The sequence below is a fragment of the Eubalaena glacialis genome, chromosome 5, assembly GCF_028564815.1.
Source record: "Eubalaena glacialis isolate mEubGla1 chromosome 5, mEubGla1.1.hap2.+ XY, whole genome shotgun sequence".
Lineage (NCBI taxonomy): Eukaryota > Metazoa > Chordata > Mammalia > Artiodactyla > Balaenidae > Eubalaena > Eubalaena glacialis.
Window position 1 is genome coordinate 13,607,275 of NC_083720.1, and position 27,430 is coordinate 13,634,704.

At 35.8% G+C, this 27,430-nt stretch overlaps 1 protein-coding gene across 1 annotated transcript in view; it reads left to right on the forward strand.

The window, feature by feature from the left end:
• The window catches only part of SCLT1 (sodium channel and clathrin linker 1), a 247,552-nt gene that overhangs the window by 150,561 nt on the left and 69,561 nt on the right, over positions 1 to 27,430 (forward strand). The window contains exons 15-18 of the mRNA XM_061191093.1: positions 10,373 to 10,447; positions 12,359 to 12,504; positions 20,066 to 20,258; positions 25,755 to 25,951. Of these exons, the coding sequence (XP_061047076.1) occupies positions 10,373 to 10,447; positions 12,359 to 12,504; positions 20,066 to 20,258; positions 25,755 to 25,951 (611 nt within the window). The remainder of the gene's footprint in view (positions 1 to 10,372; positions 10,448 to 12,358; positions 12,505 to 20,065; positions 20,259 to 25,754; positions 25,952 to 27,430) is intronic.

The following is a 27,430-nucleotide window of genomic DNA, read 5'->3' on the forward strand; positions in this document are numbered from 1 at the left end:
AACTACAAAACTCTGATGAAAGACAGCAAAGAAGAACTAAATAAATGAGGATAGCCCATGTTCATGGATAAAAAGACTCAATATTGTCAAGATGTCATTTCTTCCCAACTTGATCTATAGATTTAGTGCAATTCCAATTGAAATCCCACCAGGTTATTTTGTGGATATTGGCAAACTGACTCTAAAGTTTGAATGGAGAGGCAAAAGACCTAGAATAGTCAATACAACATTGAAGAAGAAGAACGAAGTCAGAGGACTGACACTATACCGCACTTCAAGACTTACGTGAAACCTACAGTAACCAAGACAGGGTGATATCAGTGAAACAACAGACAAATAGATCAATGGAACAGAACCCAGAACCCAGAAATAGACCCACATGAATACAGTTAGCTGATCTTTGACAAAGGAGCAGAGGTAATACAATGGAGCAAAGATAGCCTTTTTTTAACAAATGGTGCTAGAACAATTAGGCATTCACATGAATGAATCTGGATACAGACCTTACATAAAAATTAATTCAAAATGGGTCACAGACCTAAATGTAAAATGCAAAACTATAAAACTCCTAGAAGATAACATAGGAGAAAAATCTAGATAATCTTGGGTTTGGCAATGAGCTTTTAGTTACAACACCAAAGGTATGATCCATGAAAGAAACAACTGGTAAGTTAGACTTCATTAAAATTAAATTTTCTGCTCTGTGAAAGACACTATCAAGAAAATGAAAATTGAAATCATAGATTGGGAGAAAATATTTACCAAAAAAACCCACCATATCTAATAAAGGACTATTACCCAAAATATACAAAGAATCCTTAAAACTCAACAGTAGGAAAACAAACAACTTGATTTAAAAAATTGAGCCACCGCGATGAAGAGTGGCCCCCGCTTGCCGCAACTGGAGAAAGCCCTCACACAGAAACAAAGACCCAACACAGCCAAAAATAAATAAATTAAAAAAAAAAAAGAATTAAAAAAAAAAAAAATTTGAGCCAAAGACCTTAACAGATGCCTCGCCAAAGAAGATTTACAGATGACAAATAAGTAAATGAAAAGATACTCCAAATCCTTTGTAAAAATGCAAATTAAAACAACAATGAGATACCACTCGTTACACCAAATAAGTGCCAGATATACCTATTACAATGGCCAAAATCCAGAACACTGACACCACCATATGCTGACAAAGAGCAAGAGGAACTCTCATTCATTGCTGGTAGGAATGCAAAATGGTACAGCCACTTTTGAAGGGAGTTTGCTGTTGTCTTACAGAAGTAAATATACTCTTACTATAGGATCCAACAATTGCATTCCTCTGTATTTAGCCAAAGGAGTTGAAAACTTATGTTCACAAAAAAACCTGCACATGGATGTTTATATTATAGCAGACTTTGTCATAATTGCCAAAACTTGGAAGCAACCAAGATGTCCTTCAGTTGGTGATAGGTAAATAAACTGGTACATCCAAACAATAGAATATTATTCAGCACTTAAAAGAAATGAGCTACGTCACCATGAAAAGACATGGAAGAAACTTAAATGCATATCACTAAATTAAAGAAGCCAGTCTGAAAAGGTTACATAATCTATGATTCCAGATATATGACATTCTGGAAAAGGCAAACTATGGAGACAGTAAAAAGATCAATGGTTACAAGGGCTTAAGGAGGAGAGACAGAGAGATGAATAAGTATAGGCAAAGCATAGAAAATTTTTAGGACAGTGAAACTACTTTATATGATACTATAATGGTGGATATATGTCATTATAAATTTGTCCAAACCCATAAAATGTACAACACCAAGAGTGAACTCTAATGTAAACTATCGCCTCTAGGTGATAATATTGTGTGATGTAGGTACATAAGTTTTAACAAATGTACCACTCCATTGTGAGATGTTGATAACGGGGAAGGCAATGTATGGGGACAGGAAGTATAGGAGAAGTCTGTAACTTCCCCTCAATCTTGCTGTGAACCTAAACTGCTCTTAAAAAATAGTCTATTAAAAAGTTACATGAGGTGAGTTATGAACATAGGAGAAATCCCAAATTTCACACCACAAAATTACCTTTTCATAGATTAGCAACTTATTGTATGAACATATATGGAACATTAAAGTTAAATTTCTTGGGGGCACCTTCAAGATGGTGGAGGAGTAAGACGTGGAGATCACCCTCCTCCCCACAAATACATCAAAAATACATCTACATGTGGAGCAATTCCTACAGAACACCTACTGAACCCTGGCAGAAGACCTCAGACTTCCCAAAAAGCAAGAAACTCCCAACGTACCTGGGTAGGGCAAAAAAAGAAGAAAAAACAGAGACAAAAGAATAGGAAGGGTACCTGCACCTCTGGGAGGGAGCTGTGAAGGAGGAAAAGTTTCCACACACTAGGAAGCCCTCTCAGTGGCGGAGACGGAGAGTAGGCAGGAGGGAAGCTTCGGAGCCATGGAGGACAGCACAGCAACAGGGATGCAGAGGACAAAGCGGAGAGATTCCCACACAGAGGATCGGTGGCGACCAGCACTCACCAACCCGACAGGATTGTCTGCTCACCTGCCGGGGCGGGTGGGGGCTGGGAGCTGAGGCTCGGGCTTCAGAGGTCAGATCCCAGGGAGAGGACTGGGGTTGGCTGCATGAACACAGCTTGAAGGGGGCTAGTGCGTCCAGGAGGGTGCATCCAGCTAGCCAGGAGGGGGTCGGGGAAAAAGTCTGGACCTGCCTAAGAGGCAAGAGACCATTGTTTCAAGGTGCGCAGGGAGAGGGGCTTCAGAGCACCGCCTAAATGAGCTCCAGAGATGGGTGCGAGCCGCGGCTATCAGTGCAGACAACAGAGACAGGCATGAGACGCTAAGGCTGCTACTGCAGCCATGAAGAATCCTGTGTGCAAACACAGGTCACTATCCACACCTCCCCTCCCAGGAGCCTGTGCAGCCCGCCACCACCAGGGTCCCGTGATCCAGGGGCAACCTCCCTGGGAGAACAAATGGCACGCCTCAGGCTGTTGCAACGTCACACCAGCCTCTACCACCACAGGCTCACCCCACATTCCGTATCCCTCCCTCCCCCTGGCCTGAGTGAGCCAGAGCCCCCTAATCAGCTGCTACTTTAACCCCATCCTGTCTGGGCGAAAAACAGATGCCAGAGGGCGACCTACATGCAGAGGCAGGGCCAGACCCAAACCTGAACCCCAGGAGCTGTGCAAACAAAGAAGAGAAAGGGAACTTTCTCCCAGCAGCCTCAGGAGCAACGGATTAAATCTCCACAATCAACTTGATGTACCTGCATCTGTGGAATACCTGAATAGACAATGAATCATCCCAAAATTGAGGCGGTGAACTTTGGGAGCAACTGTAGACTTGGGGTTTGCTTTCTGCATCTAATTTGTCTCTGGTTTTATGTTTATCTTAGTTTAGCATTTAGAGCTCATTATCATTGCTAGATTTGTTTATTGACTTGGTTGCTCTCTTCCTTTTAATATATATATATGTGTGTCTGTATATTTTCTTTTTTTCTTTCTGTGAATGTGTAGGTGCATGCTTCTTTGGGTGATTTTCTCTGTACAGCTTTGCTTTTACCATTTGGCCTAGAGTTCTGTCTGTCCGTTTTTTTTTTTTTTTTAGTACAGTTTTTAGCGCTTGTTATCATTGGGGGATTTGTTTTTTGGATTGGTTGCTCTCTTCTTTCTTTCTTTTTCTTTTTTAAAAAATATTTTCCTTATGTTTTATTTTAATAACTTTATTTAATTTTTTTCTGACTTTCGTTCTCTTTTTTCTCCCTCTTCTTCTGAACTGTGTAGCTGACAGGGCCTTGGTGCTCCGGCTGGGTGTCAGGCCTGAGCCTCTGAAGTGGGAGAGCTGACTTCAGGACATTGGTCCACCAGAGACCTCCCGGCCCCACATAATATCAAATGGGGAAAGCTCTCCCACATATCTCCATCTCAACGCTAATACCCAGCTCCACTCAACGACCAGCAAGCTACAGTGCTAGACACCCTGTGCCAAAAAACTAGCAAGAGAGGAACACAACCCCACGCATTAGCAGGGAGGCTGCCTAAAATCATAAGTTCACAGAAACCCCAAAACACACCAACAGACACGGTCCTGCCCACCAGAAAGACAACATCCAGCCTCATCCACCAGAACACAGGCACCAGTCCCCTCTACCAGAAAGCCTACACAAGCCACTGAACCAACCTTACCCACTGGGAGCAGACACCAAAAACAACGGGAACTACGAACCTGCAGCCTGTGAAAAGGAGACCCCAAATGTAGTAAGTTAAGCAAAATGAGAAGACAGAGAAATTCACAGCAGATGAAGGAGCAATGTAAAAACCCACCACAGCAAACAACTGAAGAGGAAATAGGCAGTCTACCTGAAAAAGAATTCAGAGTAATGATAGTAAAGATGATCCAAAGTCCTCGAAATAGAATGGAGAAAATACAAGAAACATTTAACAAGGACCTAGAAGAACTAAAGAGCAAACAAACAGTAATGAACAACACAATAAATGAAATTGAAAATTCTCTAGAAGGAATCAATAGAAAAACTGAAGCAGAAGAACGGATAAGTGACTTGAAAGATAAAAGAGTGGAAATAACTACCACAGAACAAAATAAAGAAAAAATAATGAAAAGAATTGAGGACAGTATCACAGACCTCTGGAACAACAGTAAATGCACGAACATTCGACTTATAGGGGTCCCAGAAGAAGAAGAGACAAAGAAAGGGACTAAGAAAATATTTGAAGAGATTATAGTTGAAAGCTTCCCTAATATGGTAAAGGAAATAGTCAATCAAGTCCAGGAAACACAGAGTCCCATACAGGATAAATCCAAGGAGAAACGCACCAAGACACATATTACTCAAACTATCAAAAGTTAAATACAAAGAAAAAATACTAAAAGAAGCAAGGGAAAATCAACAAATAACATACAAGGGAATCTCCATAAGGTTAACAGCTGATCTTTCAACTGAAACTCTGCAAGCCAGAAGGGAGTGGCAGGACATATTTAAAGTGATGAAAGGGAAAAACCTACAACCAAGATTACTCTACCCAGCAAGGACCTCATTCAGATTTGACGGAGAAATTAAAACCTATACAGACAAGCAAAAGTTAAGAGAGTTCAGCACCACCAAACCAGCTTTACAACAAATGCTAAAGGAACTTGTCTAGGCAGGAAAAACAAGACAAGGAAAAGACCTACAATAACAAACTCAAAACAGTTAAGAAAATGGTAATGGGAACATACATGTCGAGGACTACCTTAAATGTAAATGGATTAAATGCTCCAATCAAAAGACACAGACTGCCTGAATGGATACTAAAACAAGACCCATATATATGCTGTCTACAAGAGACCCACTTCAGACCTAGGGACACATACAGACTGAAAGTGAGGGGATGGAAAAAGTTATTCCATGTAAATGGAAATCAAAAGAAAGCTGGAGTAGCAATTCTCATATCAGACAAAATAGTCTTTAAAATAAAGACTATTACAAGAGACAAAGATGGATGCTACATAATGATCAAGGGATCAATCCAAGAAGAAGAAATAACAATTGTAAATATCTATGCACCCAATCATAGGAGCACCTCAATACATAAGGCAAATGCTAACAGCCATAAAAGGGGAAATTGACAGTAACACAATAATAGAAGGGTACTTTAACACCCCACTTTCACCAATAGATAGATAATCCAAAATGAAAATAATGAAACACAAGCTTTAAATGATACATTAAACAAGATGGACTTAATTGATACTTACAGGACATTCCATCCAAAAACAACAAAATACACTTTCTTCTCAGGTGCTCATGGAACATTCTCCAGGATAGATCATATCTTGGGTCACAAATCAAGCCTTGCTAAATTTAAGAAAAGTGTAATCATATCAAGTATATCTTCAGACCACAATGCTATGAAACTAGATATCAATTACAGGAAAAAAATCTGTAAAAAATACAAACACATGGAGGCTAAACAATACACTACTAAATAACCACGAGATCACTGACGAAATCAAAGAGGAAATCAAAAAATACCTAGAAACAAATGACAATGAAAACATGATGACCCAAAACCTATGGGATGCAACAAAAGCACAAAAGCAGTTCTAAGAGGGAAGTTTATAGTGATACAATCCTACCTCAACAAACAAGAAACATCTCAAATAAACAACCTAACCTTACACCTAAAACATTTAGAGAAAGAAGAACAAAAAACCCCCAAAGTTAGCAGAAGGAAAGAAATCATAAAGATCAGATAAGAAATAAATGAAAAGGAAATGAAGGAAACGATAGCAAAGATCAATATAACTAAAATCTGGTTCTTTGAGAAGATAAAAAAAATTAATAAACCATTAGCCATACTCAAGAAAAAAAGGGAGAAGACTCAAATGAATAGAATTAGAAATGAAAAAGGAGAAGTAACAACTGACACTAGAAATACAAAGGATCATGAGAGATTACTACAAGCAACTGTATGCCAGTAAAATGGACAACCTGGAGGAAATGGACAAAGGCTTAGAAAAACACAGCCTTCCGAGACTGAACCAGGAAGAAAGAGAAAACATAAACAGACCAAACACAAGCACTGAAATTAAGACTGTGATTAAAAATCTTCCAACACACAAAAGCCCAGGACCAGATGGCTTCACAGGCGAATTCTATCAAACATTTAGAGAAGAGCTAACACCTATCCTTCTCAAACTCTTCCAAAATATCGCAGAGGGAGGAACATTCCCAAACTCATTCTACGAGGCCACCATCACCCTGATACCAAAACCAGACAAAGTTGTCACACAGAAGGAAAACTGCAGGCCAATATCACTGATGAACATAGATGCAAAAATCCTAAACAAAATACTAGCACACAGAATCCAACAGCACATTAAAAGGATCATACACCATGATCAAGTGGGCTTTATCCCAGGAATGCAAGGATTCTTCAATATACACAAATCAATCAATGTGTTACACCATATTAACAAATTGAAGGAGAAAAACCTTATCATCATCTCAATAGATACAGAAAAAGCTTTCGACAGAATTCAACATCCATTTATGTTAAAAACGCTCCAGAAAGTAAGCATAGAGGGAACTTACCTCAACATAATAAAGGCCATATATGACAAACCAACAGCCAACATTGTTCTCAATAGTGAAAAGCTGAAAGCATTTCCACTAACATCAGGAACAAGACAGGGTTGCCCACTCTCACCACTATTATTCAACATAGTTTTGGAAGTTTTAGCCACAGCCATCAGAGAAGAAAAAGAAATAAAAGGAATCCTAACTGGAAAAGAAGAATGAAAAATGTCACTGTTTGCAGATGACATGATACTATACATAGAGAATGCTAAAGATGTTACCAGAAAACTACTAGAGCTAATCAATGAATTTGGTAAAGTAGCAGGATACAAAATTAGCGCACAGAAATCTCTTGCATTCCTATACACTAATGATGAAAAATCTGAAAGAGAAATTAAGGAAACACTCCCATTTACCATTGCAACAAAAAGAATAAAATGCCTAGGAATAAACCTACCTAAGGAGACAAAAGACCTGTATGCAGAAAACTATAAGACACTGATGAAAAAAATTAAAGATGATAAAAACAGATGGAGAGATATACCATGTTCTTGGACTGGAAGAATCAACATTGTGAAAATGACTCTACTACCACAAGCAATCTACAGATTGAATGCAATCCCTATCAAACTACCACTGGCATTTTTCACAGAACTAGAACAAAAAATTTCACAACTTGTATGGAAACACAAAAGACCCCGAATATCCAAAGTAATCTTGAGAAAGGAAAACAGAGCTGGAGGACTTAGGCTCCCTGACTTCAGACTATAGTACAAAGCTACAGTAATGAAGGCAGTATGGTACTGGCACAAAAACAGAAGTATGGATCAATGGAACAGGATAGAATGCCCAGAGATAAACCCACGTACATATGGTCACCTTATCTTTGATAAAGATAATCTACAGTGGAGAAACAACAGCCTCTTCAGTAAGTGGTGCTGGGAAAACTGGACAGCTACATGTAAAAGAATGAAACTACAACACTCCCTAACACCATACACAAAATAAACTCAAAATGGATTAAAGACCTAAATGTTAGGACAGACACTGTAAAACTCTTAGCAGAAAATATAGGCAGAACACTCTATGACATAGATCACAGCAAGATCATTTTTGACCCACCTCCTAGAGGAATGGTAATAAAAACAAAAATAAACAAATGGGACCTAATGAAACTTAAAAACTTTTGCACAGCAAAGGAAACCATAAACAAGACAAAAAGACAACCCTGAGAATGGGAGAAAATATTTGCAAACGAAGCAGCTGATGAATGATTAATCTTCAAAATATACAAGCAGGTCATGCACCTCAATATCAAAAAACAAACAACCCAATCCAAAAATGGGCAGAAGACCTAAATAGACATTTCTCCAAAGAAGATGTACAGCTTGCCAACAAGTACATAAAAGAATGCTCAACATCACTCGTCATTAGAGAAATGCAAATCAAAACTACAATGAGGTATCACCTCAGACCAGTCAGAATGGCCATCATCAAAAAATCTAGAAGCAATAAACGCTGTAGAGGGTGTGGAGAAAAGGAAACCCTCTTGCACTGTTGGTGGGAATGTAAATTGATACAGCCACTATGGAGAACAGTATGGCGTTTCCTTAAAAAACTAAAAATAGAATTACCATATGACCCAGCAATCTCACTACTGGGCACATACCCTGAGGAAACCATAATTCAAAAAGAGTCATGTACCACAATGTTCATTGCAGCACTATTTACAATAGCCAGGACATGGAAGCAACCTAAGTGTCCATTGACAGATGAGTGGATAATGAAGATGTGGCACATATATACAATGGAATATTACTCAGCCATAAAAAGAAACAAAATTGAGTTATTTGTAGTGAGGTGAATGAACCTAGAGATTGTCATACAGAGTGAAGTAAGTCAGAAAGAGAAAAATTAATACCATATGCTAACACATATATATGGAACCTAAAAAATAAAAGAATCATGGTTCTGAAGAACCTCGGGTCAGGACAGGAATAAAGATGCAGCCGTAGAGAGTTGACTTGAGGACATGGGGAGCGGGAAGGGTAAGTTGGGACGAAGTGAGAGAGTTGCATGAACATATATACACTACCAGTTGTAAAATAGGTAGCTAGTGGGAAGCAGCTGCATAGCACAGGGAGATCAGCTTGGTGCTCTATGTCCACCTAGAGGGGTGGGATAGGGAGGGTGGGAGGGAAACGCAAGAGGGAGGAGATATGGGGATATATGTATATGTATAGCTGATTCACTTTGTTATACAGCAGAAACTAACACACCACTGTAAAGCAATTACACTCCAATAAAGATGTTAAAAAAAAATAAAGTTACATATCTTATACACTAACAGTTCTATCTTAATAAAAGATAAATTTAGATTAATAATCTTATTTACAACATAGGTATAAAGATCTTCATTATAATCAGAGTTCATTAATTTGGGGTCATAATTTAGAAGCTTCTTATGAACTTTAAAAACATGTTGTTATATAATATTTCTGTAAAATAAATTTATGATAAAGATATTTGAATATTAGCAGTGTACTGTCAGCAAAGCAGGTTCATCCAGAGCATAATAGTAGAAAATAACCACACCCATTCTCAAAACTAAATAGAGAAAAACAAATAGCTGTGAAGAGCCAGTCGTTATAATGATTGTTCTTAGTTTCAGTCTCTTTTGCAAAATTTTAAATTTTATTGAGTATTGATATGCTTGTTTGATTTTACTGATTAAAACCTTTCGAGTCAGAAATGTTTTATGTTCATGTTAATAAAATATTTTTACTATGTCCACTGGCTGCTTATAAGTTTTGCAAAAGAAAATTAACTGTTCTAGAATTTATATACCCATGCATCTTTTAGGCCATAGGTTATCCTATGGTGTTGTGTCACTGTCTAGTTCTATGTTACCTTTTAAAATATGTGGTAAGAGTATATGAAAAGGAAAACTGTAATATGAGAAAGGGGTCTCATTTATTTTTTTTTCCCCAGAATCCCTCAACCTCTATTTTCCATCTAGTATGTTTACTTAGAACTCCTTGGCATTCTATGCCAGAGGTGATCTCTGAAATCCTGAGATAGGTAGTTCTTTGACAATTTGAGTTTTTCGTTTTTTTTTTTTTTTTCCTAATAATCAGTATGGTCCTGCTGTACAAATAGGGGTAAGTGTGGTATTCTTAATTATGAACATATCATTTTCCTTTTCTATTTTTCCCCATTTTTCTTAAGGTTTTACAAATATATTTATTTACAACATGATTTGAATTTATAGGAGTGTGCTGAAAAACAAGGCCAAATTGAACGAGCCATTAGGGAGAAAAAAGCAGTGGAAGAAGAACTAGAAAAGGTAAAGAGAAAAAGGAAAAAATAACTACCTAAAACCCAACTGCAAGTATTCAACATTACTGTCTGCTTTCATCATACTATCTACTAGCAACCCCTATATTATAAGTATTCTCCTGGTGAGTGCTTTTATTTGCTTGGAATATTTTCAGAATCTGCGTTTAAGTACTGGTATTGCCTGTATGCATTTCTTAACAAGAGTGGCCACATTATTTGAACTTTTTACTTAAAGGTATAAATTTTACAAAGTAACTGTATTCCTTGCTTAGACCTCATCCCAATATTAAATTTTATTTTGTCTTCTCTTTTTAAATTTTCTGCCAACTCTTATTGGGTGTAGGCCATCTATAAATATAAAAAGTATATATAACCAAAAAAATTATAAATTGCTATGATTTTTACCTTTTTAAAAATACAGATTTTTAATCATAGTTAGGAAAGAATATTTACCCCAGTGACATTTGAGAAAGAATATTGCAAGAAGTCTATATAGTTTGAAATTTGTTTCTTACTTAGATAACTTTTTTTATTTAGCAGTAAATATCCCACTCTTTTAAAATACCTTGGGGAGAAAAAGAGCTAAATTTGATTCAGCAAATCAAATTGTGTTTTAGGTGCTGCATTAGGAACTTTCATAGAGAGGTTCAGTAATTTACCCAATGTTAAAAAAATAGTAAATGGTAGAGTCAGAGTTTGATTTTCAAAGAAGAGCTATGTGTTATAAAAAACATGTGTTATATCTGTATTATTGACATAAAAAGATTATGACAACATCAGATAATAAAAGAGTAATTTACAAAGGAGAATATAGTATATAATCCCATTTGTGGGGGAAGAAAAAAAGAAATATACATATTATGTTCAGGGTAGGCCATTCATGGTCACCACTCCTACAAGGTTGATCCCTTCTGAGTTTCCCTCTGTTATGGAATAGGAATAGGTCCCATTTAGATTGGACCTGCCATCAGGGTTTGGGACGAATTTTTTTAATATAACATGGCATAGGTTAAGGAATAGGCTTTATTGGGGAAATGTAAAACCTACAAGACTAAAGGCAACAGGTAAAGAAAAGTCACAGCTTTCTCTTCTCCCACTGTTCCACAGACAAGTATGCTATAGTCAAAATATTGCTGGTCCTGCAGTATAGGTCTGTATTTTAGTAGCAGGACATTGACATTTTGATACTCTGTCTTTTTGTAGAGCAGGAGTGACAAAGCAGTCTTGTCAGTGGGAGAAGATACAGGTTACTTGGCCAAGCATTCTGGATTGGAGGGTACCTGTGTGTAGGGTGTGTCTGAAAATGTGAACTGCCTAGCACCTGGAGACCTTGCAGTTCATGGGATGCTACAGCCTCTCTGTCATAGGTGGAAGCCCAGTCTCACAGGAAGCAGAGCTTGAATACAACCACTTCTGCTAAGGAAGGGGAAACCCCCATTTCAGCTAGATCATTGTCTGGTTAACCTAGAGTGAGATTCTGGACTCACCTTCAGATACTTCTACTCACTGCACCACAGTATGTGTCTGTACTTTTGAATATTGCAATACAGAATTGTCTTAAAAGTGTTCATCAAAGAATCAAAGCAGTTGTCTCCAAGTGGTAACATTTAGAGTATTTTTTAAATTTCAGCTATTTTATATTTCTTTCTAACATTTATTAAAACTATTTGAATAGTACAATGAGCCTGAATAATTTCAAAAAATAAGCAATTACTTTATATGTCAGTTTTCAGCATTTTATTTTGTAAACGTGAAACAACCAAAATTAATTATTGATATATTTTAATGTTATAATGGGACAGATGAACACATGATCATGAGTTTTTATTTCTCATCATTTATTTCAGTTTCTAAACTGTATAATTTCTTAAGATAATTTCCTTGTGCAGAGTAGTATACATATAAGCCTCTTCTGCAGATTTACCTTGAAGGCAGAATAAATGAAAATGATTACAGAAAACTAGAAGAAATGCACCAAAGATGCCTGGTTGCAGAGCGTTCAAAAGATGATCTTCAGCTAAGACTTAAGACAGCAGAAAATAAAATCAAACAACTTGAAATAAAGTAAGTTATTCTTTTGGATTTTCAGAATTCATACAATTTTTGACAGATTTTTTATTTTTTATAGGACTCATAATTATATCTTATGTTGAAAAAAGACTTTTTAGCACCAGATAGAATTTTTTTTCAAGATTATGTTTTGAAAACTAATTTCTTCAGGAAGAAAAGATACAGTACTGTACCATTTTATTTTAAGTTTCTTGTTTCTGGCAGTTAAATAGGATGTTCATAAGATCACTTTTTTCATGCTAACTATGCAGCTATTACAGCAGCTTGCTTATATTTATTGCTTTTATATTCAGTTTAGAGGTATTGAATATTCAGTCATAATCCATTTGTATTTATTACATTGTCTATTAAAGTGATAAATTTATAATCTGGCCTGTCCATTCTGAATATTTCTCTACCTTTTCCCCCCAGAGTATTACTTATTATAGTAAAACTTACTTAAGTTGCATGAAGTTTCGATCTCTGTTACAGAATATGTTTAATAGGTATTTTAAAAATAAAGAGGAATGATATCAGCAGTATGGCAGAATAGGAGGTCCCCAGCCCATGTCTCTCCACAGAAACAAATATTTGGCAGGCATCCATAGACAAAAATGCCTTTGTGGGAACACTGGAATCCAGGTAGAAGGTTGTAAAGCCTTAGTGGAGCCCAAAAATGAGGAGGCAGGCCTGCACACCAGTGGCAGGCCCTCCGACTATGGTCCCATCTATGAACCCAAAGCAGCCCCATCTTCCTGTGGATTTGGCTCCAGCCCTCCTTGCCCGGTCCCGCACCTAGCCCCTTCCCAAGGAACCCTTATAGGTACTCTCAGTAATAGGCCTGCCAACCTCAGACCTGACTGTGGCCCCCAAAGCGTTCCCATTACCCAGCTCCAGTTCCACTCTCCTGCAGCCCAAACATAATGCTGCCCACCCAGGAACCAGCTCAGTAACCTCATGGGAGCACTAATGGACCCAATGGAAGCCACACCTGACTGTGCCCCTGGTAACAAGTCTGCCAGTGATGGACCAGACTGCACACCCAACAAAAGCCACAAGACATGGATCCAGCCCTGTTCTACCACAGTTTGAGGCAGTCTTACATGGCCAGGGATTCACCCATGGGACCCAGCAGAAGCCACTCCTGTAGATGCCCCCATTACAGGCCTCAGACCTGACTATGATCCGTGAAGCAGTCTGTGACCCAGCTCTAGTCCCACCCTACCACAGTCCAGAAGCAGTTCTGCCTGCCCGTAGGCCAGCCCAGTGAACATGGCAGGAGCACCTTAGAATCCTAACAGACACAACACCTGACTGCACCCCTGGTTACAGGTCTGCCAACCATGGACCTGGCAACAGCCACATGACATGGTTTCAGTCCCACTTAGCTGTGATCCCAGAGGCAGTCCCATCAGTTCTGAGACAAGACAGGAGAAGGTCTTTAGCTGCCAAAACCAGTCTAAAGACTGGAAGAGGAGTCTGCTCCTTCAAATGCACAGATAGCAACAAAGAATCAAGCAAACATGACACCACCAAAGAAAACTAATAAGACTCTAGTAATCAACCCAAAACAAATGGAGATCCATTTGTTGACAAAAAATTAAAAATAATTGTCTTAAGGAAACTTAATGAACACAGATGGTCAACTACATGAAATCAGGAGAACAATACATGAACAAAATGAGAAGTTTAACAAAGAAATTGAAACCATAAAAGAACCAATCAGAAATCCTGGAGCTGAAGAATACAGCGATTGAACTGAAAAATTCAATAGAGAGCTTTATCAGCAGACTTGGTCATGCAGAAGAAAAATCAGCAAACTCGAAGATTGGTCATTTGAAATCATGCAATGAGAAGAAAAGAAAAAAGAATGAAAAAAGAGGGAAGAAAACCTACATGATTTATGGGACATCTTGAAGCGAATCAATATCCACATTATGAAAATCCTGGAAGGAGCAAAGAATGAGAAAGGGGTAGAAAGTTTATTTAAAGAAATAATAACAGAAAACTTCCCAAATCTGGGGAGAGTAATGAACATCCAGATCCATGATGACCAAAGAACAACAAATAGAATGAACATCAAGAGTTTCATTTGATACATTATAATCAACATGTCAAAAGTCAAAGAAAAAAAGAGAATTTGAAAACAGGAAGAGAAAAGGGACTCATCACATACAAGGGACTCCTTCAACCCCTGCATAAAACTATCAATGGATTTCTCAGAAGAAATCTTGCAGGCCAAGAGAGAGTGGCATAATATATTCAAAGTGCTGAAAGAAAAAACTGGGAACCAAGAATACTATACTCAGCAAAGCTCTCCATCAGAAACAAAGTAGAGATAAAAACTTTCCCAGAAAAAAAGAGATCAAAAGGAAGTTCATCACACTAGACTTATTGTACAAGAAATAATAAAGGGAGTTTTTCAAGTTGAAATGAAAGGACACTGATTAGCAACATAAAAACATGAAAGTATAAACCTTTAGTCGTAAAGGTAAGTATATAGTCAAATTCAGAATACTCCTAACACTGTAATGGTGGTACATAATCACTTTTAACTCTAGTATAGAAGTTAAAAATAAAAAAATTTTTGAATAACGGTAGGTACAATAATGTGTTAATGGATATACAATATAAAAAGATGTAAATTATACATCAGTAACATAAAATGTGAGAGAGCAGAGAAGTAAAATTGTAGAGATTTTTATGTGATTGAAGTTAAGTTGTTACCAGGTTAAAATAGACTAACTCTAAGATGTTTCATGTAAGCCTCATGCCAATCACAAAGAAAAAATGTGTAATAGGTACACAAACGATAAGGGAATGAAAGCATAGTGCAAAAATCAACAAGAAGACAACAAAATGGTAATAAAGGAACCAAGGAACTACAAAACAGAAAACAATTAACAAAATGGCAATAGTTATGTCCTTACCTATTAATAATGACTTTTAATGTAAGTGGGTTAAATTCTCCAATCAAAATACATAGAGAGGCTCAATGGATTAAAAATCAAGTTCCAGCTATACACTGCCTACCAGGGACTGATTTTAAATATGAGGAAACACATAGACTAAAAGTTACAGGACTGCAAAAGATAGTCCATGCAAATGGGTACCCAAAAGATAGCAGGGTGTCTTATATCAGACAAAGTAGACTTTAAGTAAAAAACTATCACAAGACCGAAGATGATCATTTTATAATGATAAAAGGGTTAATTTGTCAAGAGAAAATAACAATCATAACACTATATGCACTCAACATCAGAGCACCTAAGTATAATAAAGCAAAAATTAACAACTGAAGGGAGAAATAGAGGGCAAACAATGATACTAAGGAACTTCAATACCTCACTTTCAGCAATAGGTAGATCATCCAGACAGAAAATCAATAAGAAAACAGCACATTTGAGCAATGCTAAAGAACAAATAGACCTAACAACGTTCTATACAACAGCAACACAGTACACATTCTTCTCAAGCATGCACAGAACATTCTCCAGAATAGATCATATGATAGGCCACAATGTAAGTCTTAGCAAATTTAAGAAGATTGAAATTATATCAAGTATCTTTTCCAACCACAATGGTATGAAACTGAAATGCAGTAACAGGAGAAAAATTGAAAAATTAACAAATAGGTGGAAATTAAATATCACACTCCTGAGCGACCAGTGGGTCAAAGAAGAAATCAAACAGGAAATCAATAAATATCTTGAGACAAACAAAAATAGAAACAAAATATACCAAACTTATGAGATGCAGCAAAACCAGTTCTTAACGGAAAGTTTACAGTGATAAATGCCCTACATTAAGAAAAAAAAGATCTCAAATAAACAACCCAACTTTACACTTTAAGGAACTAGAAAAAGAAGAAAAAACTAAGCCCAAAGTTAGGAGAAGGAAGGAAATGACAAAGATTAGAGCAGAAATAGAGAATTTTTTTAAAAAATAGAAAAGATCAACCAAACTAAGACTCAGTGTTTTAAAAAGATAAACAAAATTGACAACCCTGTAACTAGACTAAGAAAAAAAGAGAGAAAACTCAATAAATAAAAATCAGAAATAAAAGAGGACACATTACCACTGATACCACACAAATATAAAGGACCGTAGGAGACTACTATGAACAATGATATGCCAACAAGTTGGACAACCATGAAGAAATGGATAAATTACTAGAAACATACAACCATATGAGAAATAGAAAATCTGAACAGACCAGTTACTCTTAAGGAGAGTGAATCAGTAATCAAAAACCTCCTTGGATTTTTGAAACATTCAGAACCAGATGGCTTCACTGATGAATTCTACCAAACATTTAAAGAAGATTTAATGCCAATCCTTCTTAAACTCTTTCATAAAATTGAAAAAGAGAGAACATTTCCAAACTCATTTTACGAGGCCAACATTACTCTGATACCAAAGCAAGACAAAGATACTATAAGAAAATAAAATTACAGGCTAATATCCCTGATGAACATAAATGCAAAAATCCTAAAAAAAAAAAACCTCAAGAGTGTATTAAAAGGATCATAGTGGGATTAAAACCTAGGATGCAAGGATGCTTTTGACATACACAGATCAATAAATGTGATGCAACACCACATTAAAGAATGAGGGATAAAATTCGTATGATCATTTCAATAGATACAGAAAAAGCATTTCACAAAATATAATTCGTAATAAAAACTCTCAACAAATTAGATGTAGAAGAAGTGTTCCTCAACATAGTAAAGGCCATATATAACAAGCCCACAACTCATGTCATACCCTGTGGTGAAAAGCTGAAAGTTTTTTTTTAAAGATCGTGAAAAAGACAGGAGTGCCCACTCTTGCCGCTTCTATTCAACATAGTACTGTATGTCTTAGAGAAATTAGACAAGAAGAAAATATAAAATGTATCTAAATTGGAAGAGAAGTAAAATTGTCTTTGTTTACAGATGACATGATCCCATATATTGAAAACTGGAGACTCAACCACAAAGCCATTAGAACAAATACATGAATTTACTAACAACAAACTTTATGAAAAAGAAATTAACAATTCCATTTACAATACCACCAAAAAGAATAAAATGCTTAGAATGAATTTATAACCAAGGAAGTGAAAAACCTGTACACTGAAAACTAAAAAACATTGAGGAAGTAAGTTGACAAAGTCACAAATAAATATAAAGATGTGTTTATAAACTGAACGAAACAATAATGTTGAAATGTCCATACTACACAAAGCCATCTATAGAGTCAATAAAATCCCTATCAAATTTCCAATGGTGTTTTCACAGAAATAGAAAAAAGTCCTAAAATTCATAATGAACCTCAAAAGACTCTGAATAGCCAAAGCAGTCTGGAGCAAGAACAAAAAACTGGATGCATCACACTTCCTGATTTCAAAATATATTACAAAGCTTTAGTAATCAAAACAGTACAATACTGGCATAAAACAGATGTATAGATTATGGCACAGAGTAGAGAGTGCAGAAATAAATACACACATTTGTAGTCACTGGACCTTTGACGGGGTGCCAAGAACACACATGGAGAAAGGATAGTCTGTTCAATAAATGGTGCTGGGAAAACTGGATATCCACATGTAGAAGAAAAATTGGACCCTTATGTCACACCGTGTACAAAAGTAAGGTCATAATGGGTTAAAGACTTAAATGTATGTTCTGAAACTATAAAATTACCAGAAGAAAACATAGGGAAAAAGCTTCTTGACGTTGGTCTTGGCAGCGGTGTTTTTGAATATGACCCCACAAGTACAGGTAACAAAAGCAAAAATAGACCAGTGGAATTACATCAAACTAAGAACTTTCTGCATAGCAAAGAAAACAGTCAACAGAGTGAAGAGACAACCTATGACATAGGAAAAAATGTTTGCCAATAATACATCTGATATGGAGTTAATTTCCAAAATATGTAAGAAACTTAACAACTCAATAGAAAAAAAAAAAAAAAGAAAAAAGCACATAAATTGGGCAAAGGACCTGAACAGATTTTTCCCAGAAGAAGACATAGACAGCCAATAGATATATCAAAAGGTACTCATCATCACTTATTATCAGGGAAATGCAAATCAAACCCACAGTGAGGTATTACCTCACACCTGTTAGGATGGCTGTTGTCAAAAAGACAAAAGATAACAAGTGTTGGCAAGAATGTGGAGAAGGGAGAACGCTTCTACGCTGTTGGTGAGAATGTAAATTAGTACAGCCACTATGGAAAACAGTATGGAGGTGCCTCAAAAAATTAAAAAATAGAACTACCATATGATCCAACAATCCTATTTCTGGGTATAGATCCAAAGGCAACAAAATCATTGTTTCAAAGAGATATCCACACTCCCATGTTCATTGCAGTCAGTATTATTGACAATAACCAAGATATGGAAACAACCTAAGTGTCTGTTGACAGAAGAATGGATAAAGGAAAGGTGGTGTGTGTGTGTGTATGTGTACATATGGGGATGGATATATATATATATATATTTTTTTTTTTTCTCTAAGAATCTCCTCCTTTCTCTATTTTTTTCTTATAAATAATTTGTTGAAAAACTGGGTTGTTAGTATTGTAGAGTTTCCTCTACCTACATGCATATATGTGGTGTCATTTACCTTATTTCCTGCCCCATGCAGTTCCTGAAAACTAATAACTAAATCAAGAGGCTTGATCTGATTCAGCTTTCACTTTTTTTGTAAGAATGCTTCATAAATGGTAATATTTTGGACTCCTGTTTGGAAGCACATAATGTGTCGTTGTTTTTGATCTCAGCGTCTTTCTGACTTGAGCATTTTTTGAGGATCATTGCCTAGATCCATCATTTCATTAGAAATCAGCCAAGGTTGAGATACAAAAGAAGGGGCTACAAGTATTATGGGGGTAAAGGACCTTATATATTCTCTGTGACACCTATTGACCAGGGAATGTTCACAGTATTTGATTATCTGGGATTGAAAAGATGGAAATTTTAAAAGATAGGAATAAAAATTAGCAGTATATTGAAACAAGATACATGTCTGGAGGTTGTGTCACTCAATAATCCATTGTTGAGAAAGTTCAAGAAATTTAACCTGTGATAAAACAAGAGGTTTATACAACTAGAAGTTTATAAAAACCATTTCTAAGACATGTAACAGGAAAATATGAATTGGGTCTTATTATAGTTCATAATTTATTGTAGTCAGCTAATGTCTTCCTACAGAGTTGATTGATAATGAAAGGAGTTTTGACTAATACTTACTCCACCTTCCTCACCATTAGCTTTAGTTTGTCCCCTTGAAGTCCTCTTTACACAGTGATTCTCAGTGTTAGTAAAAATTTGAAAGAGGTGTCACATTGACTTTCTAGGTGAGTGATAACAGTTCAGCTTATCTATTCTTAGTTAAGATTGCTTAAATTGAACGTATTTGCCTGGTGTAACGTAACATTGTGAAACCACATAGCTTAAGTTTATAGTGAGGAGAAATGGCTCAGAACAAAGAAAACAGGTCTACAGTATAAAATATAGACAGACTTCTTGACTTCTATTACAGATCATTAAGTTTAAAGGTTCCTTTTGTTTTGTTTTTTTATTCAGTTCCTCGGAAGAGATATCACGTTGCCAAGAAATGATTCAGAAACTTCAAAATGTATTGGAGTCTGAGAGAGAGAACTGTGGATTTGTCAGTGAACAAAGGCTGAAACTTCAGCAGGAAAATGAGCAGTTACAGAAACAGACTGAGGATTTAAGAAAGATTGCTCTCGAGGCTCAGAAAAAAGCCAAATTAAAGGTATTTTCAAAACTAGTTAGAATTAAATGTATACTTGTGAAAATCAAAATATAGAGAATATTCACAGAGACCTAGTAAAACATTTTTAAGGTCTTTTTTTTTTTTTTTTTTTTTGCCTTCTCATCAGATAGCACTAAATCATAATGCAGAGTGTTAGCCAGTCTTTTCTTTATTGTAGAACTTGGCAAGCATACTTGAAAATGATTGCTTTCACTATTCACACACAAAAAAATTCTTTTCCAACCATGAAATGCACTGATATTCCTGCCAAAGCAATTTAAGCAGTGCTAGCAAAACTATAGATTAGATAACTTTACGGACTGCCGTCCTCTCTTTTCCCTCCATAATAGCGTCTCGAAAATAGAACTCTTAAAACTAGCTGTATAGCGGATGGTACATCAGTATGCTCTGAGAACCCCTCATAGGTAGTCTAAAAATTCCATGACAGGAAGAAAGCAAGGGAAAAAAATCTCCTCTGGAAGAAAATTCCCTTTTATTTTCTCTCTCCTTCTCCCCTTCTTTGCTCTAATGCTTACATGGTTTGGCAATAGGAACATGATAACCTGTTTGAGGGAGTTTCAAGCGCAGGTATCACCATCAACATGTTGCTTGCCTTTCCCCATTCCATGTGACTTTTGTAAAAAGTGTCATTAACTCTTTATGATAAAGCTCTGTATTTTCCAGTTTCATAGTAAGGATATGGGGTGGTAACATTAGTGTTTCACTTTTTTCTTGTTATTATGAGCTCTCATAAGAACTCACATTCCAACCTAATTCATATCAGTGTATATTTATTGGATGCCTCCATTTGCAAGTATCAGACACTGTGGTTATTTAGAAAAGCTTGAACTCTGAAAAAGAGACCCTTACATATCATGCAAAGAAGCTTGTGCTTTGTGCTTTAGACTATGGGAAATCTTTGAAAAACAAAGGGGCAAAGTCACACTACCAGACATCAAGACTTGATAGAAAGGTATAGTAATTAAGATAGTGTGTAATCTATATAAGAATAATCGACCTCATCAATGGAACAAAATAAAGTCCAGGAACAAACCCACTTTTCATAATCACCTCATCACCACGGAAGTTCAATAGGGAAAGAATTATCTTTATGACAAATAATGCTAGATCTTTACAATAAATCATGCTACAATAATAATAGATCAACTGGGTCCATATTTTAAAAATAAACCTTGACCCCTATATCACACCATACATTTAAATTAATTTGAGCTGCCTTATAGACCTAAATGTGAAATATTAAATGATGGAACTTAAGGAGAAAATCTTCATGACCTTAGAAAGAATTTCTTAAATAGCACAAAGAGAACTGATTATAATGAAAAGATGGATGAATTGGATTTCATTAAAATTAAGATTTTTAAGTCATCAAAAGAGACACCATTGAGAGAGTGAAAAGTGGAAGAAAGAATTTATAATACATACAACCAAAAAAAAAAAGGATTCATTTCTAGAATATAAAAACTTTCACCAATTAATAAGGAAATAATTAATAAGGAAAAAACATTTAACAATCAGGAGAAAACAGACACCCCATTTCCAAAAATGGGCAAAAGAATTAAATAGACACTTTATAAAAGAGAATATATGAAAAAATGTTCAACTTCATTATATGTCAGGGAATAATTAAACCTATAATGAGGTACTACTGCATAGCTACCAGAATGGCTAAAATTTTAAAACTGACAATATCAAGTGTTGACAAAGTTGTAAAACAACTGGTACTTTCATGTTATTTTGGGGACTGTAAATTGGTACAACCACCATTTGGCAGTATCTTTTAAAGCTGGACATACATGCATACTATGCCAAATAATAATAATACTGGCTACATACCCAACAGGTATGAGTGCTTGTGTTCATCAAAACATGTGTGTAAGAATATCCATAGAAGTTTTAATCATATCAAAACACTGAAAATAACTTAAATGTCCATCAACATGAGATGATATAAATAAATTGTGGTATGTTCATGTATGGAAATAGAAGAAAAAAATGAACTATGTCTATAAGCAATGGTGGGTGAGTCTCACAGACATAAATTTGGACAAAGAAACCAGACATAAAAAAGCTTATAGTCTATTAATTTCATTATATGAAAGTGAAGAATGGGCATAATTACCTATAAGGATGGGATCAGAATAATAGTTACATTTTAGGTGGGTGAATATTGATTAGAAGGGCATGTAAGAGAGCCTCCTGCGGTACCTAAATCTGGGTGGTGACTCTGGTATGTCAGTATACATGTAAAAGTTGGTTGTATCCTTAAGATTCATGTACTTCATTGTAAGAGAGAGAGAAATAAATCTTGGCAGAGGAAAAGTGGGTAGGATTATAGATAGAGGAAGAGTGGCTATGAGTTTGATGATTATGGAAGCTGGGTGATCAGCGTATAGAGATTCATTGTAATAGTCTTTCTATTTTGTGTATGCTTGAAAGTTTCCACACTGAAACATTTACATAATTAAAAAAAAGTCAATGTACTTCGGTGAAAAAATGTTAAATCTTCATCTTGTATTTTAAATTTCATATGGATTAATAACTAAAAACTATTAATGATGAATTTCCCCACTTGATACTGCACCTGTTCTATCTTTAAGCATTCAGGATAGTAACTGATGTTTCTTGGAAAACAAAAAGATGACAGAAAGCTTATCTACCAAAAATGCTCCCTTTGTGCCAAGTCTGCATCTAGCTTAAGAGAAGAATCATTGGTAAATAAGGGACAAAAGTTCTGAACTAACTAGATAGCTGTAATTCTACTTTATGGAGGAGGGCTGTCAGATAAATTGCTCCTTTGTAGCCGATTCCTTCTTTGACAACATAGGAATCTAGTGCTACACTTTGCGGCTTTTCTCCCCCTTGAAAAAGAGTGTGATCTTTCATAGATAAACTGAAAGGAGCCAAAAAGATCAAGACAGTTGGATGTTGAGAGGTCAGTTGGCTGAGAACCTTAACAACTTATTATATGAAGTTTTCATTTGATCTTAAATCCACTGCTGTCCTTTCCGCCCCAGCTTTCTCTTTTCCTAACTCCTCCTCCCTTCTGTCTGAAAAGGATCTCCATATCTCTGTGGTCTGAATACCCCTCATAAAAATATAAAATTAGGAAATGGATAGTCTTTAGCAATCTTGCCTACTTTTGAGTAGTTTTCTGCAGAGGAAGGACACAAAAGAAGAAGGGAAGGAGACCATAAATCCTTTTTTCCAACCCACCATTCTGAATTGAATCATTAGTAGGACTTTTGTTGTTATAGAAGACATGGTTGTTTTGGTCCTTATCCTTCCAACATCAGCGTAGACCTGTCCAGTTTAACAGTCGGAATTGCATCAGCTGAAGGATCTGGGGTTTGTTTGAAGACTAAATTTTGATACCAGAAAGCTATCATTTATTCAGTGTACAGATATGTTTTGACATCCTTACTATGATTCAGGTGCTGAAAATGTAATAGTAAACAAAAAAGACATGGTCCCCATCCTTAAAAACTTATTTGCATGGAGGTGGGAAAACTTTAAATGTATCTTTGCAAACTAATAAAGGGTTAGGAAAAGCGTAGGGCACTATGAGAGCTTTTTCTAGATAGATGGTAAGAGAATTTCCCTGTAGGATCAATAATTGAGCTGAATTCTAAAAGTTGACTAGAGATAGCTAAGATAAGCAGGGGGGGAAAGATTATTCCAGCAAAAGGGAACAACATGTGAAAAGACCCAAGAATGAGAAAGCATTGTGGCAGAAACAAAGGAAGAGAAGGGAATAGTAGCATAATACAAGCTTGTAGAATTAGAGACAGGTTATCATGAAGGACCTTAGAAAAAGGCTTGTCAAACTGCAAATAGATTTTCCAAGTGGAAATGGGGAGTTAAGTAGGCAGGAAGAGTGCTAAAGCTATATAGATGCATAGATCAGTTTTTAATACATGTGTGAGAGAGACAGAGACAGAATTAAATACTTCCACTTAAGATATCAGAACCATGGCTTCTCCAGAGAAAGTGGAGATTGAGGCAGGGAAGGATATTCAATTCTAAATTTGTAGAATTCAGTAATTCAAAAATTGTTTAAATCGAGCAGGAGTCACGGAGCCTCAGGAGGCTTGCACAGCAGTAATATAATACACAATTAATAAATCCAAAGTTGTTTTTTCCAGTGCCAGTGTTTATAAAGTCAAATTTCTACTTGTGTACCATTTGAGGAAACAAATTTAAGAGTTTTAGGAAGATGTTGCATTTAGCAAGGGTAGTGAGGACAGGATGTTTGCAGTTTTCCCCCATGAGCCGTGGGTTTAGCTGTTGTTGAGTTTTCTTTGGTGTTTTTGAATTGGTAAAATCGAGTTCCTTATTCATTCTTTTTTGAGTTTAAAAGCAGCCATATTTAATCAATCACTAGAAGTCATTCCAGCTGTGACCATTTTTAAAGCACATTAGAATATCACAAGATAGGTATTCTTTATGATATTTCTTTAGTGTAGCAAGATAAAGATGGCCTGAGAGTGCACTAAAGAAATTGTTCTTGTAACTATTTAACTATTTCCTCAGTTGCCTCAAGTATGGTAATAGGTAGTTTCATTCTAGCTGCATACAAAAGCAGACAGTTCACTACCTACACTGGGTACTTTAGGACATTAGGGTTAATTCTCTCCCTGAACCCAGCTGAGAAAGCTTTTAGGGTATCCAAAGAGCATTTATTTGTATGTTCATTCTGCATTAAGGTATTTTTACTATAATGACATAAATAACCTAGAAATAACTGAAGACATTTCCATATGAGTTTCTGAAAATCACTGTAGTCTTTTCCTGAAAAACAAAATACATTGTACATTTATACTGTAACTGAAGTGGTAGAGGAATTCCTGCCCTTTGAAAGACAATCTGAACTTTAGTATGTAAGTCAAAAGTGACTTGAGGAACTTCTAAAATGAGCTTCTCATGAACACATCAGAGTGCTGGGAGGATGGCATACTTGGAGAGGGCGTGGAAGCTCTGCACTCCCCCTACATCCATACCTTGCTCGGTGTGTCTCTTCTATTTGACTGTGCGGGAGTTGTATCCTTTATAATAAACCAATGAACACTTCTTGTGTTTTAAAAACGTAAATGGCTTCCGTTTAAACCCAACTCTCAGTTACTGAGAGCATGAATATTTTCTATGGATTCTGGCAACAAAAGTAAAAGTAGATGATGAGAGCAGCTTTATTTCAGATAGTATACTTTTTTCCTACTGGCATTTAAGGTGTTGGGGAAAGTGGTGAAAAATTTGTAGTCCATCATAATTCTGGTTTCATTAAATTTATGTTATAAAATAGGATAAGTCTTCATCTGTGATGGAGACAAATTATAAACTTAATTTTTATATAGGTTTCTCATCCAAATATTTCTATGCTGCAAACACAAAAAATGATTCCTTTTGTATATATCATTGATCATTATATCTCCTAGAAAAACAGAAAAGAAAAAATACTGTGTTCATTTTATTCCTTAGATCAGTACGATGGAGCATGAATTTTCAATAAAGGAACATGGGTTTGAAGTTCAGTTAAGAGAGATGGAAGACAGTAATCGAAATTCCACAGTTGAACTGAGGCATCTCTTAGCAACTCAGCAGAAGGCAGCCTGTAGGTGGAAAGAAGAAATGAAGAAACTCACTGAGAGTGCGGAAATTAGAATCAGTAGTCTAAAGTAAGTCCACTATTAATTGTTTGATACATTTTACAGAAGAAATTATTTAACTTTTAGTTTAATGTTCTTGCCATAATCTTTTTTGTAAAAATGTATAAATCTGGGCCTTGTACTTATATATTTTTTTCAGCAAATATTTATTAAACTACTATGAAAAATATTAAGCATTATAAACCAAACTAATACTGTTTGTTTTATAAATTTTATGCATACTTCAGAAAATACAATGATTTTTGTTGGACATAGCAGTTTAGAATCTTAATACTATTTGCATATAGATATAGCATAGTAATGTCCTGTAGTTGCAACAAAATCTATTTGGCCTGCAAAGCCTAAAATATTTGTTCTCTGGCCCTTTAAGAATTTGCTGACCCATGCAGAAAGAACTTGAACATTTATGACGAATGAAATGGGAAGCTATGAAGGGCTTTTAGCAAAATGATATAATCAGGCTTAAATGTTCAACAGATCATTTTGACTGCTGTGTGACGAATAGACTGGAGAGGGTCAAGGGTAGAAGAAGAGAGAAGGCAAACCAGTACTGTAATAATCCAAGTAAAAAATGATGGTAACTTGGATTAAGTTTTGAAGGACTGAAAATCATTTTTTTAAAAAGTTTGCTTTGGGCCGTGTTAACATTTAAGTCAGAATATCGACTTGTTAGTTGGATACATAAGTTTGGAGTTCAGGAAAAATATTGCAACAGGAGCTGTATATTTGGAAATCATTAACATGCACATGATTTTTAAAGTCATGGAATGAGAAGGTATAGAAACGAAGTCTGGATACGGAAATTAAGCTATCCGAGGACTAAGTTCTGAAAATTAGTTTGGAGAGATGAAAATTCCACTGAGACTGAGAAAAAATATCGAGACAAACAAGAATCAAGACAGAATGGTTAAAAAAAAAAAAATTCAAAAAGAGTAAGTGATAAAAATAGGTGATGTTTACATTTTACAGATAAACTGAGGCTGAGGGAGGTTAAGGAACTTGTTCAAGGTCACATAGCTAACGAAGTGACAGATCCTGGTTTCAAATTTAGGCAGCTTGTGTGAAGACAATATAGTCCTAACCATTAAGGTTTGTGGGGTTTTTTTGCATTTTATTATTTTTTTAATTGAAGAATATTTGCTGTACAATATTATATGATACAGGTGTACAATATAGTGATTCACAATATTTAAAGGTTTTATTTAATTTATATAATAGTTATTATAAAATATTGGCTATTTTCCCTGTGTTGTACAATATATCCTTTTGCTTATTTTATACCTAATAGTTTGCAACTCTTAATCCACTACCCCTATACTGACCCTCCCCCCCTTCCCTCTCCCCGCTGGTTACCACTAGTTTGTTTTCTATATCTGTGAGCCTGCTTCTTTTTTGTTGTATTCACTAGTTTCTTTTTTATGGCTGAGTAGTATTCCATTGTGTATATACTCCACATCTTTTTTTATCCATTCATCTATTGATAGACAC